This window comes from Echeneis naucrates, chromosome 24 (assembly GCF_900963305.1).
Source record: "Echeneis naucrates chromosome 24, fEcheNa1.1, whole genome shotgun sequence".
NCBI lineage: Eukaryota > Metazoa > Chordata > Actinopteri > Carangiformes > Echeneidae > Echeneis > Echeneis naucrates.
Window position 1 is genome coordinate 1,977,427 of NC_042534.1, and position 16,044 is coordinate 1,993,470.

General features: G+C 42.1%; 1 protein-coding gene across 1 annotated transcript in view; it reads left to right on the top strand.

Moving 5' to 3' along the window:
• LOC115038200 (exostosin-1) overlaps nt 1-16,044 on the top strand; it is a 127,331-nt gene that overhangs the window by 107,690 nt on the left and 3,597 nt on the right. The window contains exons 7-10 of the mRNA XM_029497073.1: nt 3,210-3,328; nt 4,200-4,295; nt 9,522-9,611; nt 15,219-15,379. Coding sequence (XP_029352933.1) covers nt 3,210-3,328; nt 4,200-4,295; nt 9,522-9,611; nt 15,219-15,379 — 466 coding nt within the window. The remainder of the gene's footprint in view (nt 1-3,209; nt 3,329-4,199; nt 4,296-9,521; nt 9,612-15,218; nt 15,380-16,044) is intronic.

The window sequence follows — 16,044 nt, forward strand, 5'->3', positions numbered from 1 at the left end:
CTTTTGCGGACTGCCGTGGGGTTTTTCTCAGGACGCGTCACGACACAGCAGATTTTTTATTTTTTTTATTTAGATTCCATCAGCGGTTGTCCAGGGGATTGTATTTACAGACAGTCGTGTCTGTAAATACAAATATTTGGTGAAAAAAAAAAAATACTGTTGTCGGAGGAAAGTTAATGCTGCAGGCAAAGAGTGGAGGGAAAGTGGCCTGTGTGTGTGTTTTTGTGTGTTTGTGTGCGTAGATATGCATGCAGACAAGGCAGAGGCTGTAACTCAGATCAATGTTTGTCTTTCTCTGAGGGATTGTGGACTCGGCGGGGTGGAGGGAAGAGGCTGAGGAATGGAAGGAACGCCGGCTGCAGTAAATCACTATTTTAGCCGCTGCTCTCAGCGAATAACTTTTTGTCAGTGTTGTGCGCACGGCGGTCTCACTCTGCTACCTCTGCGTAACTTTTGATGACGGGGCCTTTTGCAACTTTTGCCTGGTAGTTTAGGAAAAAAAAAAAAAAAAATAGTTGGACTTCCTGCTCAGACGTCGTGGCTTCGGGAGCTGTGTGAAAATCCCGATTCGACGGTCCAAGTTCCAGCTCTGCTTCAGAGTTAGAAAACAAACAGGCCGGAGGCACAACGGAGTCGTGTTGTTTGTATCGCTTCGATTTACAACAGTCGTGATTTTAAAACTCAAATTAAGATGGAAACACAAACACATCCAAAGTGGGGTCCGATAGCTCCACGTCCTTTCAGTGGGAAAGTGGTCTCACACTTCCCATCGTGTGTGAATGTGTGTTTGTGCGCTTTCACTCTCCAGCATTTTTCCTCTCATTGGTTTGGCACTCGCAGACACACACGGACACACACAGACACACATGTTGGCAGGCCTTGGCAACTAGCAGCCCAACAAACCTAATTTCAGCTGGCTTGAAAGCAGCACAGAGCTGAGCAGATCAGAGTATGAATGATTTAATGGAGGACAAAAGCAGGAAACGTGATGTGTGCTAACTTTGTAAATAACATGCACATCGTACGTCACTACCTGTTTTTTAAAGAATAAAAATCTGCCATGAATCCAAACACTGATCGGAGACAGCAGCAGTATGCCTGGTGAAGATTTTACATTTTAGAGAGAGATTAGCAAATCGTTTTCTGTCTGGACGACACAAGAGCTGTACAAGATGTACTACTCTCCGGTTAAAGACGCATCTTTTGCTCTATTTTTATTCCAGACAAAAAGTCAGTCAAAATTACTTTTCCATTTTTCTGCACAAAGTGAGCTGTTACCGTCGGTGGCATTGTTATGTTCAAAATAACGGAGGGAGCAGGGAGATCCAAAAGCTGCTGGACTTCTTACCACCTTAGCCCCTCAATTCATTTTGAGCATTTTAAAGGATGAAATAACTGCACTGTTGATGTGACTAAAATAATCTTAAAAAAGAAAAAAAAAATCCTAATGAAATTAAAAACTTTGGTCTGATCCATTCGATGCAGTTTCAGGCCCATTCACATCTCGATCCGTTTGACTTGAACCTCAGCTATTCTCAAGGTGGGAACAATGCCAACGAGGTGAAATGCAAATTGAATTCAGGCCACAGTCAAAGTGAAGAAGACCACAGGCGAAAAAAATCGTGAGGAATATAAAGCAGCCTGAAGTGTGGAGCAGAGCAGTCGCACGTACAGCAGCGTTATTTAATGAAGAATTAAACTTCTCTCCAAGAAAAGGCAGTGGAGGCCGAGGAACCGAGGCTGCCTGCGACCCCCACAAGGGCCGACCTGCTGCTTCCATAAATACGCCGGCCAGGGGGGCCGATGTCAGAGAGATGGATAGAGCAACACTAAAGAGCACTCCGGCTCCAATTAGCCATGAGGATGCTTATTCCCAAACTCCCATTCCCAGCCAACACTTGGCGTGCCGTGGCCTTCTTCGGTCCCCCCGAACATCCACCATTAACTTTTCTCCTTTTCTGAAAGCCTCGTGTTCTGCTGCTCACATGACGGCTGATCGGACCTTTAAGGGACGCTGACACACGAAAGCCTGCCAAGACCTGAATCCGTATTTATTGACACAGAACTCAAATAATTTTAACCGTGTGAAGCGAAAATGTAAAACAAACGCTGACTTTAATACGTAATACCAAATATCCCTGCTATCATCATTATGAGCTTTGCTGTTTGCACACATTCATATCTGGAAACGACTGTTTGTGTGCTCAGTTTTCAGTTCAGCGTTCTACTTTACGGTTGAGCTCATATTATATTTCATAATATTTAATAATGAATAAACAACTCTATGTAAAAATATGATAATGTGATAGTCCGCTCCTGGATGGGTGTAGATTGATATGATAATAACGTGGTGGTGTTATGGCAGTGTTGTATGCATTATTTATATATATTATGCTGAATACGTTGTGTTATAATAATAATATTATTATTGATGTGAGTTTAAAGTGTGATGGAGGTCAGTCGGAGAGAGAAATGAACGTTGCACGCAGCAGATTGATCGTTGTGAGAACTAATTAAAGTGTTGGAGCAGATAGCACCATCATCAGCTCACATGGTTTGTGTGATGATCAGCTTTTCTTTAATCTGAACGTATCTTCTGTCCACTAATCAGCAGATTCCCGTACTGACGGAGAACACCATGATGTTTACCGTGTCAGAACAAACAGCCTTACTTTCATCTGATGGTAGTCAAACATTGTGTGTGCTGTTCAAAGTTACAAAGCTTCATCTGCGGCCGAGTAGAAAATCTATTTCATCCAGCTGTAGAAGCTCCGTACTGCTGATACTCAACTTACCCGCCACGCTGAACGTATGCTGGGGGATCATTTAAAGTTCTGCTCCTCGACCTCTCTGCTCTCACCCGCTTACGTTTTTCTGGATAAAATGCAGCGGAGAAACTAAGAAGAGTCGTTTGTGAGGTCGGAGGAAACAGAATGATGTCATTATGAGACTGAAGGAGAGGTGTTCCCTCCAGGATTAGACATGTTTACTCATGTTCAGTCATGTGAACTGGAGGGGGTGGGGGGGCAGGTGGGGGTGGGGGGGTGTATGTCCTGTCAGAAAGATGGATGACGGGCAGTGTGAGGAGAACCGTGTGTCCACTTAACCGTGATGGAGCTTTATGGAGAGCTACATCTGCACAGATCTGTTTTAAGAAACCTAAATACACTTCAGCCCTGACATCTGTTTGTGACTGTGTGTGTGTTCAGGTAAGAGCCCGACGCAGCAGTTCACAGCTGTGATCCATACGGTGACTCCTCTGCAGTCCCAGATCTCCCCCGTGGTGAAGCTCATCATCGGCGTAGCCAAGTCCAAGTTCTGTGCACAGGTGGGAAGCGTGTCCGCAATTTTTCTGAGAAAAGTGACGGCGAGCCAGATCAGCAGGAGAGGAATGTTTCAGCTCCTCCTCCTTCTTCTTCTGCTCCTCTCCTCCTGTCTTTCTGAAATCATTTCAACCTTCAGGTGAACCAGTTGCGCTCAGTTTTAGTGTAAATGAAAGAGTGAAAGTAGCCGGTCTGAAATCTGAAAGGGCGCCGGAGGAAATCAGCTGAGTCTGTGATCTCCGTTCACAAACTTTTTTAGCTTCTCCTGAAGTTTTTCACTCTGTGCTGGTTGTTCTCATCTTTCTTACTTCAGTTATATTTGGACTTTATTCTTCAGGTCGTCTGCAACAGTTATTACGGAGTCCTACTAATCCGGACCCCAGATGTCCCTGATGATTTAATGTGATCATTCAGAGCTCAGCATGTTTTGGTTCAAAATAAACTGAAAAACATTAACAATAAACAACGAGCACAGCATAATACAGAGCTTTATTATGAAAAGATATGAGCCATTAAGACTTCCTGTAAATAGAGAACACAGAGTCGGCACCACATTTTATTTCAAATCTGAAAAGCTCATTATGTTCTTATATTTTTCTCTAAAAATTCTATTAAATTTATGTTTGACTGATGTGAGGCTCTTTGTTACATTTACAGAAAAGTCCTGTACAAATATTCTTCACACACCATTTTGCTGATTACGACAAAAACACATTCAAACTGTATTGTTATAAGTTATTGTTGAGTCTGTTTGTGGAGCAGAAAAGCCAGCCTGATGGAAAAACTCGTCCACAGTCGGACTCAACATTGTGTTTTTGTCAGAGACAAACTTCTCTGAGTGGTATTATTCGACTTTGCTTCACTTGTCGCACACAGATTGTGGTTTTATGGAACTGCGACAAGCCTTTACCTCCTCGGAACAAGTGGCCCTCCACCAGCGTGCCTCTCACTGTCATCGAAGGACAGACGAAGGTAACAGCTGCTGACTTTTCACTCTCCTTTATGTATCTTAAGATTATTTCTTGCTTATTTGCGAAAACGTCTCCTCTCCGTCGTTACGTCCTGCAGCTCTTTTGTCTTCGGGCTGTACCTGGTGTTTCCCGGACAGCATCCGGAGTTAAACTGATGCTGGTGCCATGAGCGGACTTAACTTTTTCATGATAAAACGGGACTTCAGTTATGCTGTGAGAGGAAATGCTGGAAAGAGTCGTGTAATTATTTTCCTCTCTAAGGACAAAAGTAAAAATAAATCTTAAAATAAGTTAGATTAGTAACAGAAAATGACTTCGTTCCTGTTTCTGAAATCAGAATTGGTTTATGATTTGAGAAATCCCCAGCAACCCCAAACACAACCAGGAAGTAATCATTTCAAAATCGGGTGAAAACCTTCAACCATTTTCAGCAACACAAAGAAACAATTGAAGCATTTGTGTCGTTTCCGGTCTCGTCTACAACACAAAGAAGAAGTCGGTGCATCTTTTTCTTTATTTAAAGCCATGAAAGACACACTCCAACAGCTTTCTTTATATTTTGCTTGACTTCCTGTATGAAATCAACGTGCTCTGAATCTTTAAGGCCTTAAAGGTCTGTTTCTGTTTAATACTGTTGAATTGAACATAAATCTTGTTGCCATTAAACACCACAGACACACAAGTCTGCTGTAGAGACACTCCGCCCTGTTAATCAAGTTTGTGTGTCGTGCCGGTTGTGGTTCAGATTGACTCTCGATGGTGCAACTGAGGCGACGTGGATCTTGATTGTCGGTTATTAGAGTGTGACTTCTGCAGGATTGTTGTGATTTGCTGTATTAAAGGGTAATAGTCTGTCTTCGCAGACACATAAATGAACCAACAACTGTTATGTGTCATTTCATAACGGCTTCTTCCTAAAAATACACTCAATCGCTCGCCTAACTCCAGCACACACACACACACAGACACACAACAGCCTCCCTCTATCTCAGCCATGATCCATTTCTATCTAATTGCTTCTGTGTTTGTTTTCATGTAAATGTTTCCCCCTTGAAACACAAGAACATTGTTTCCACTAGAGACAAAAAAAAGAGGTAATATGTGTGTGTCTGCATCTGTGTGTGTGTGTGTGTGTGTGTGTCATCCAGCCGTGCCTGTGGTCGTATAATTAGTCATGTGGTGTATTGTCATGCGGCCCAGGCAGATGCTCTTCGGTGTATTTCCTTCCAATCGCTCGCTGTGTTTGCTGCCACAGTAATAACAAAAGAGACACACAACCGCACAAAGTTTGTCGTTTGCCTCGACGGAGCAGTAATTTGCCGTCGGTTATGAGCATATCTGTGTAATGCTGAGCGAGGACGCTCCATCTGTAAGCTCTTACTCCCTGTGTTTTCCCCAACCTGACCCTGCTGTTTGTTGTTTCTATCGCAACCAGAAAATATGAGATAGTTTTTCCTATTTCGCCCCCTTGGGATCGTCACGAAAGGGTAAAGAAAACATCGAGTCAAATTCCTGTGATGTATTTGGAAATCACTGGTACAAATAATGAGTTCTCTCCAAGCTGAGAGACGGAGGAAGGAGAAATTACAGATTCGTACGGGTTTTAGTACATTTAAATGATTTCCTGATTTGACAACGTGTGCTGCGAATACTCAAAACATGGACACAAAATAAGTTATTGGGGAGGTTCAACCTCATCCTCCATCAGAATAATTCACACACTGAGCCTGCAGTTCAGTGATTTTAACGTCAAAAGTCATAAATCACTGAAGCACAAGGCCATCCGAAGAGTCCTCTGGAAGCACTTTAAATTCACAGCGCACCTTGTCAAATGGATGAAGATGTTTCCTGAATCAGTTTGTATTCCGTCTTTTTGCACGTGTTTTCTTCAGCGGCGGCGTGTGTTGAGTCCTCGGGGGCCACCGCACACAATTCCTAATAACTTCTTTGTACTTTCTTGCAGTAAGAAAGTTTCGTTAAAAATTTTCATTTCGCCGTGTTCGTGAGAAATCGTGAGCAGAATTCAGTCAACATCCAACAGCAGAAAATATTTCATGCGTTCTTCTGTTTTGATTTTCAAGTCGCAGCTGCAGCTTTTGAAAGTGAATTCATCTTAATTAATGTTAATGCTGATTTATTTCATGGATATAGCTAAACCAAGGGGCATCACAGCATTTCACCTTTATAGTCATTCCAATATTTCAAATGAATGAAACTTCTTGTCTTTTATCCTGAAACCTAAACAGTTATTGAAATCTCATACTGTCTGCTCATAATCACCCAGACCTTTTTAAAAAGCCTCCAACCATCTCTAAAATCTATTAAATAAGACAACGAATCAGAAACATACATAATAAATCTTGGAAAATATTCTGTGGAGACCTTTAAAGGGAGAAGGAGGTGCAGCGGACTGCAGGATCACATGGATCAGCGTCTTTATGGTGCGGTCCTGCTGGCGAAGCATTTATGACCCAAAAATCTATATTATCAATGGACCGATCCACGGACTCTCAGCCAGACCTGGGACTCATCAATCACCTTTTAATGTTGTGTGTCTTCACCCCCAAACCCTTAATTTTATATTGATAAATTAATCTTCAACATCGATCACGACTCTTTAACTGTGCATTTAAATTACAGCAATGGAGCATAAGAGCGGAGAGTTTAAAGGTCAAGAGCAGCTTCGTGTTGAAATTTGATTGAACAGAACATCCTCATATCCCTGAGGTTATCATTTCATTTTTATAAACTGAAAAGGCTCCTTTTTAGGTTTTATCCTCTCAGAATGAGGCCAGAACTGATGAACTGATGTTTGTGTCATCTGTTTGGAAATATAGAAAAACATTTAATGCTAAAAGAAAACTTAAAGAAGAATAAATTCTAAAAAAAAAAAAATTGTGTGAAATGAGTTTCATCAGGAAATAATTAAACTACATGCATGAAATCAACATTACAAGATGTGAAGGAAAGATATTTATCCCATAAGACCCTTCCCCAGTGGTGACATCACTTATCTCCGGGCGGATAATCCATCAGACGATTTCTTTTGGAGACACCCTAAGTGTCCTCAAAGCGCTGAGTTATAGTTGGAGGTTCTTCTCGAATCTATTTAAATAATATTCTGATAAATATCGAAGTCTTGATTCAAATCAGTGTGAACTCTAACACACTGTCCACTGGATTCTGCCAAAGAAGTTAGAGAATACGTTGAATTAAATTCAAAACCAACACTGTTGATTCTGGGTCGATCGGATAGCTTATTAGAAACAGTCGAGTCATTAATATGTAGATAATTAGATAAAAATCTGCGATTCAGCTGATGATTTTTGACCTTAAAGTGTAATTTAGAAAGCACGCCGGCTTCCTGTCGAAGTGGAGTCATAGCAAACATACGCAGATGAGGTTAAACCATTGAACTGCCTCAGACAACAAAATAAAAAGGTTTAAATCTGTATCGAGTCGCCTGCAGTTCGATCATCTGCAGGACAAAACAGTTTTTAAGTGGGATGGCTCGTCACAATAAAACACGCGGAGTCTGGTGATCTTCTGGGAACCTTCGCTGTCCACTGAACTTTCCGAAACGAGTCCACAGAAAGTTCATCTTTTACCTGATAAACAGCAGCTGCTCTGATATGTTGGAGGCATGCAAACAGATTTTATTCAAATTTGAATGAGTGAAAAAAGAAATAAGTAAGTGACTGCTCATATGGCCCGGAGGATTCTGGGAAATGTCAGCATGCTCGTCACTTCTTACTCGTGCAAATCTTTGATATTCTGAATCAATTACATCGGGAGTATTAGCCCGGGATGAATGCAGCTTGTTATCAGGCGTGTGGCTAATTCACTACAGGCAATTACATTTTGATGGTGGATTTCCAAATAAAGCTGAGAAACCGTTACACCATTACGAACACCGTCCTGACAAAACTAATTACCATCCTGCTGATTACGGGGCACCCATCCGAAGAAAATACATTTCCTGCCGAGAGTTCTCACTTTAAGAAGTGATAGAAGGAATTTTTTAATGCCCCGCTCTCCAATAATTGGAGGAATTTAGGCGGCCTGCGTTATATTTCGTTTGATGTTACGCTTAATTTCTTGATGAATTTGCGCCCGGCATCCGTCGGCTCATTAAGCCGTGATGGAAGCAAACATTAACCTTGCAGATATTTGTGGTGTTACTTTGGAAAATAAGCCTCTTAATTTTACCCCTGGGGGGGCGTGAATTCAATCTCCTTCATTTCAGATAGTGAATCCAGACTAAATGTCACTTCCCTGACGGTAGTTAACACAGAGCTTCATTTAATTAAATAGATGGTGCATGAAACATATCATTTTTACATGTGTGTGTGTGTGTGTGTGGGGGGGGGTATAATAACCAGTTCTCAACAATATATTATCAATGGCAAGATTTCATTGACAGATTTTCTCATTGGTTGCTACAGCAAAGTTTTCTATCTAAATCAAGAATCCAGATCTGAGCTCGGTTAAAGAAATCATATTGCTTCTGTTATTTACGGAAGGTTGTGATGAGTTCAGCTGTGAAAGATCATCTTTGTCCCACCACCGTTATGATTTTCATGTTTAATTACCAATAAATCGTTTTACTGAATCGTAGTTTTCACTTTTTTGTTGTCTCCTTTCGCCTCAGCTCTATTTGACTTGCATCAAATTATCCAGGCCACAATTAGAACAATAAAACAGCATTGTCGTCGCCGTTGTCCGTAATCGAGACCCCGATCGGCTTTAAACTGCTAATGAAGCTGCGTCTGCCGGAAACTGGGACGGTCAGCAGAAAGTACCAGAAAACCTTATCTGGTATTTCACAATAACAACCCACCTTCAGGAGGTGATGGGCCAAAAACTGCACACGGAGACGAGGAGATAAAACGGCAGAGCTGTGTTTTTTATGTCCGACCGAGCCAACTGGTCCAAAAAAAAAAGCTTCTCATCGTAACTGCAGCTTGTTTTCCTCGTTTCACTTTCAGTCCACGTTTTTGTGCTTTGAAACTTTAGCTGAACTTCATTTTCACACAGCCAAGATCTTTTTATTTGTTCGTTTGTTTTTTGTTGTTGTTAAATAATTCACACACACTTAACAATCAGAAGCCAGTTTCATCAGCAGCCCTCTTCAGGCCTTAAACTGAGAATCTGAACCTTCATGTTGGCTTCAGTCGCCTGACTCCTTTGGATGATCAGTTGTCTCTCTCTGTCCCTTCCTGTGCAGACGATGAGCAGTCGTTTTTTCCCCCACGACGTCATCGTCACCGACGCCGTCCTCAGTCTGGATGAAGACTCGGTTCTGTCGACCAATGAGGTGAGTTGCCGATACGACTTATCACACAGTTGGCTGGACGCCGAAGACACGTTGATACTTTATCAACAGAACGAGGTGAGTCTCATTTCTGAGACGCCAAACTGCCAAAACAGCGTTATCAAGCATCTGGATTGGGATCTGCATGACTTTAGTAAAGTGCAGATGCCAGATCACCGCTGGCTGCCTGCCTGAAGTCACACCGACAGAAAAAAACAACTATAACTCTTCTGTGTCAATTATTGCAAAATCCTTTAAATCTTTTAAACTGCAAAGATGTTCGCTCCGGATAATGGTGGCTGATTTACTCAGTTACGTTCAGAAACCGTGAGTTTTTAATAGCCAGATAATTAAACTAAAGTGCATGTCGCTGCACGTCCCAGGATAAAATCTGCCCAGGTTTTTCTCAGGCTAGAAGCCAGAAAGGAAACTCTTATTTGTTTGTTTTTTTTTAATGTTAGTTTTCACTTTTACATTTTCAAGACATCATGTAACACTAATTATAACTAAGAGAAAAAAAAATCAATGAGCTACCATTTGTGAATATTTTATATTTTCCTTTTCCTTTTTGATAAATTCAAATTTAGACCAAAAAGCAGAAAATAAACGCATTTAGAAACAACTCACCGGGCTCTTTTGTTCACCTCTGGAAATGTTTTTATAACCAGCTCCAGTCTGCGTGTTTTTATCGATCCTGGCTGAAATGAGGCAGTCAGTCCACGCAGAGTCATGAATACCATTCATTACATATAAATTGCCTCGATCAACCAAACAGAGCAATAGCCACCGAGCTATAGGTGGAAAATGTGCTTTTTGCCTTAAAGGCACTATTGCAAATGCATCAGATGAAATTAAACTAAGTAGGATGGAGAGAAAGTGCGGTGTGGCACCAGAGTTAGACATCGGAGTGAAACAAAGGGTTCTGATTACAGACATCATTATTGTGGAGGCTCTGTGATTTACTGTGTAGAGAGCAATCTTAATTAAATTACCGTGCAGTTTGTGGTGGGCTGGGCGGCTCGTGTTAAGATCACATTCTCTTAATTTAACGAGAAGAAGAAATGAGAGGAGTGAGGGGAAAAAAGGGGAGTAGAGAAAATCAAAAAAGAGAGAAAGGAAAGCAGAAGAGGCGAGCTTATTGAAAAGGGTCTAATGAAAAACTAAGTGCTTCCATGCAGTGAGGAGTTTTACGAGAGCGTCTCCGTGTCATTACTCTGTCAAAACTTCAGCGCACCTGATTAAAATCTCACTTGTTACTTAAGAGAGGCGCGATGTGAAGCGGTTTGATAACCTCAGACTTGTTTTAGAACAAAATTAAGTTTGTCTAAGGCCTTGTTGAGGCAGGAAATTATATCTGTTCTCTTAATCAGAACCACTTAGCTTTGTTTAAAAAGAAAAATGGAGACGTGAAGGTTTACCGAGTGAATGCACTCTCAGCATCTATCTGTGATTCTAATGTATATATCTCTTCTCTTATCTCTTCTTTTCTGTCATTGTTGCTCTGATTCAGCGTTATATGAATAAAGTTATTATAGTTATTGTATTGTACATCCCCGATTTAAAAAATGGGACTATCGTTTTATTGATCAGAGCGAGTGTGTGTTCACCTTTTCTCCTCTAATGGGATCACAATCGCACTTTACAGCAGGAATACGGGGCGACTAAACTTTTTTAGGGCCGTGCGATTTGTTTTTTAATCTCATTTTATTTGAGAGGAGATGTCACACAGAGAATCATAAAGAGGTCCAATCAGCCTTTTAAACACGAGGAGGGTATTTGTTGAAAGGAGGCAAAACATGTCAAGTGAGTAAAAGTGTGCGAGAGCGGCCGTTCCGATTTTATTGGGACTTTTCATATAGTGATACCTCGGTGGAAGAATGGCTGTGCCAGTTTTCAGAATTACATTGTCTCGCCTCATTAAACGTATGGTTATCCCATGAAGAGAGATTAGAGGCGGGAATACGGCCGGAAAAAACCTGACAAAGCTTTTGTCTCTCATTGGGCGGCCATGCGTGCTGCTGCGTTCTGCCCTTTGGAAGACATTTTCAATATGGTGGACGCGGATACGGCGTTTCAGCGGCGATGGGATCCTTTTTCTCATTTACAGAGAATGACTACCTATTCAGTGAGTTTAGGCTCTTCTTAAAGCAATCATGCCTTTAATCAGCACGCAGACAGCAGCCGTAATCATAACTTCACAGAAAAGATAATTACATTACCTAAATGGTCCCTCTTACATACCTGCCTCAAAGCCACGACGTATAATGTGACAATTAGGTTCTTTTTAATAAAAAAAAATAACATTTTCTCTCCTTGGAGCAACATTACAAGCATCGAGTTATACAAAGTATTTCACAGGACGATGAACAGATAGATGGAAACTAACCGGACTGTCATTGGATGATTTCTGAAGTCTTTGAGTCTGAGGCTTTATTGGTATTAGATGTTTAGGACCGGACCGTGACGGTTCAGGGACGTTGGGCTGATCCTCGGTCTGCGTTAGAGCATCCACTGAAGGCAGAATTAAGCGATTTCATACCTCAAAATCTGTTTCTGGCCATGTTTAGCAAATGTTCTTTATGGGCTTTTAAAAGTGAGTAAGATTTTGGACTGGTGAAATGTTAAGTGCAGCAGTTTTGTGTAAGGATTGTACACCAAAGGGAAATATTGTTAGATATCAACGCAGCTTTAAATGATTTCTGAACATCTTTTCAAAACTCAACTCCAAAAAAAGGATTTTGTGACGTTCATACGCTTCTGAGTTAAATCTAATTACGCCGCCACAGAATGTGCACATTATTAGAGTTTAGTTAACAATCGTAAGAAGACGTAAGCGATCAGTGAAATTAATTGTTGGGAAAGTTGACACCACCTTAATGTCACTGTTTTTAAGAGCCGCCCGTCGAGATCAGCAGTCCCACCGGAGACCTCACACCCCAGCCGGCCGTCGGTAAAACATCATCAAGGCCGCAGCACTCCAAAGCTGGTGGATGCAAACTCAGCTTAAAGCACCTTTCCTCACTTTTATCACCTTCAAATCGGATGGAAGTTGGCGGCGGTGGCATCACTTCAGAGAGGAGGAGCATAATATGAAAACGGCGTGCTGAGATGTAACTCCTGGCCATCTCATGACATTGGACATGTTAAACCCAAATGTCAGGAGAGATTTGTAACAGATCTATTGCTAGATTGACCCTCTGCTCCTCAGATCAATTTTGGCCTTGCAGGATCTATTAGTATGTATTACACAGACCGGAGAGAGTCCTGGGAAATTCAAGCGTTCAGGTAAAAGTAGTCTCACATACAACAGATTTTACTCACGTGCAAGAGAAACTACTTGTATATAATACTGAAAGCTCCTCAGATAAAAATATACGCAGATCCAGCTGACATATTTGTTCTTAGTTGGCTGTTCATTGGCAAGTAGTGCAACTCAACAGTAGTAATAAACAATATTTGTGCCTTCTAATGTTCAGTTTTTATTCAGATTGTCTCGGAGAGTTGTTATTTCAGCTGATCTGAGATTGTTGTGTGTTATGGGACAATTTCAACTTTAGCAGCAGATGAAATGTAAACTGGCTCAGCCGATCTGCGGTGAAGATCGATGGGATGTGGAGGGTTTATCTGTGGAGGTAGAAGACGCAGCAGACTGATTGGACGGGAGACAGCGAGTAAACACACGGACCTTTTTTTTTTTTTTTTTTCTTCCTTCAGTCCAGGCAGCCCAGGTGAACTACATCAGCTCACGGCCCTCCCGTGTCAACCAATTACCCGCCGAGGTCGGCCGGGACGACCTCCAACGCTTTCATCCCCGACACACACGCACTCATTCTTCTACGTTTGTAAGGACACTTGTTGAGATAATGCATTAACTCAACCCTAATTACAGATGATTGTCTGAACCCGACCTTCTGCCTCAATATTTACAGCTGCCCGGGTCCTCACAGTGCTCATTTCAAACCCACAATCAGACACGTTGTCGTCGGCCTTTCAAGACAAAAAGTACATTTACATTAATTTCCTGAGAAATCAATGGCCCCGCCCCTTCACCTTAACCTCTGACCCCTCGGGTCAGGCCAAGCCCGCTGAACTCATCTTCAGCATGGAAAGTAGCCTATGACAGACACACACACAAATTCATTTCACATTTTAAAGAGCCTTTTAATCTCTGACGGCAAAATTATAATTATATTCAATGTATATAATTATCCATTATAAATTACATATGAATCCTTTCAGCACAGCTGTGGAGACATCGGACACATCTCACATACAGAAAACACACACACACACTGTTAACACACCCGTTCATCGGGGGAAACGCTGAGAATGGCAGCTCCAACCTTTCTCTCAGCTTAGCGCTGGTGCTTTACGGTAATTGCTCATGCGATTCATGACAGAAGCCGCAAGGTATCGCTAAAGAACATCCACTTTGGGGGGCTCCCCTCCCCCACTCCTCTCTCTCTGCCTCTACTATTCTGGTAATTAATTTTGTCCCTCAGCTGCCGAGATGGCGGAAGTGTGTGCGTCTGTGAATGTGTTGCAGAGTGTTTCAGTGTGTGCTAACCCCGCTCGCTCTCCGGTGCGTCTGCGCGTACGTCTCAGCGGTGTTTTTGAATGCCAGAGAGGCTCTTTCTCAGGTAGCTCCAACTTCTTCAAGGTCACCGCTCTCTCCAGACAACTCCATGTGAAATTTCCTCTTCATGAGGCCCGCGGAGCCGGAGAGCCGGCACATTAATGAGCTACAGAATAATCAGCTGTGGGATCAGCGCCGGGTCAGTTCATCTGTGTTTGCACTTGAGAATCTGATTATCTGACAAGTGCAACTTTGTACAAGTGTTCAGTGGAAAGCTGAACAGATACGAGTTTGAAACTGGGATTTACTTCGAGTTGAGTGACGCCGGACTTTAAGTCAGGCAGCCGGCAGTTTTTAAGGCGGACTGTTCTTTCTTCTGTTGACCTCATGGACCGTTTCCTTTGTTTGTACTGGCTGCCCTTTAGAGATGATCAGATTAGAAAATCATATTCAACTTCCTGATGTGAGCTGTAGATTATTTCAACACTTTGTGAGAAAAGTGTCTCTAATTATGGCTGGAAGAGAAAATGTAAAAAAAAAAAAAAAAAAAAAAAAAAAAAAGACCTTTAAATGTCACAAACTATCCACTTTGCATTGGAGTTTATGCAAAATTAGATTTCTGTAAAAGAAAAACGGATTTAAGGCTGAATTTAAAGACAAAATAAATCTGACCTGACCTGTAATCTTCCATTTTCTTCGAAAGCTTTTAAAGTTGACTCATTCGAATGTTTCAGCTGCACTCCTGATAGATCTTCCTGTTTCACACAGAGAAGACGGCGGGAGTGGGGAGAAATTAGAAGCCGGTCTCTTTCTTTTTATAGTTTTTATAGGAAACCGGTTTTGTCGACACTCGAAGGCAGAAGGAAAATACTCATCGTTGTTTCGAGTTTGCCCTTTCCGGCTAAATGCCAATCGATAGGAGTTCTGTTTTTATCTGTTTACATGGTGACTGGGTGTCGCTCATTTCTGAAATCTCTTCCTCCCTAACAACACCTTCTCCTCTCCTGATCTGTATGTCCTCCTCCTCCTCCCAGGTGGATTTTGCCTTTATTGTATGGCAAAGTTTCCCGGAGCGCATCGTAGGTTATCCGGCACGGAGCCACTACTGGGACGGTTCCAGGTCCCGCTGGGGTTACACCTCCAAGTGGACTAATGACTACTCCATGGTCCTGACGGGGGCGGCGTTTTACCACAGGTACGGAGGAGGCCTCCCGCTGATCAGCGACGCACCGCCACGGCTTCACCGATTACACAGAACTGCTTTTCAATTTCACACATTTTTCATTCAAATAATCCACCATGAGACTTATTAAGACTGTGAAGGCGCGAGATTACAAAATAACCCGATCCATAAGAAGTGGATTTATTACCTATATCTAGAGATGCATAAAAATAGTCTCAACAAAGCATTCAGAGCAATAAATGATTCTCAGAGAGAGAGTTCTAGTTGTCTGACGAAGGCTGAGCTCTTTGAGCAGCGCAGAAGGTCGACTATGTTTTATTTTGAATATAAACTCTTCTTCTTCGCCTCAAACTGGTCTCGTCCACAGCAGCCTGTGACTGAACCTCCTGCTCCTGCTAATATGAATCTCCTTCAGGGAATAAAGTAACTATAGACAAGAACTTCACACCAGCCTGTCACTTTAATATATTACAGTTAGGAGTCATCCATTTAAAAATCCTGCCCCCTTTCTGTTGGATCTTTCTGGACGACATGAAGGATCTGCCTCTTGTGCCATTAGCAGGATGAGCACAGCAGCCCCCTTCAAATCCGACTCATACGCTCGATCTTATGAGTGTTTAAAGGCCTGTTGATCCGTCCCAACTTCAAGGAAAAACACCACAAACCACATTAACACT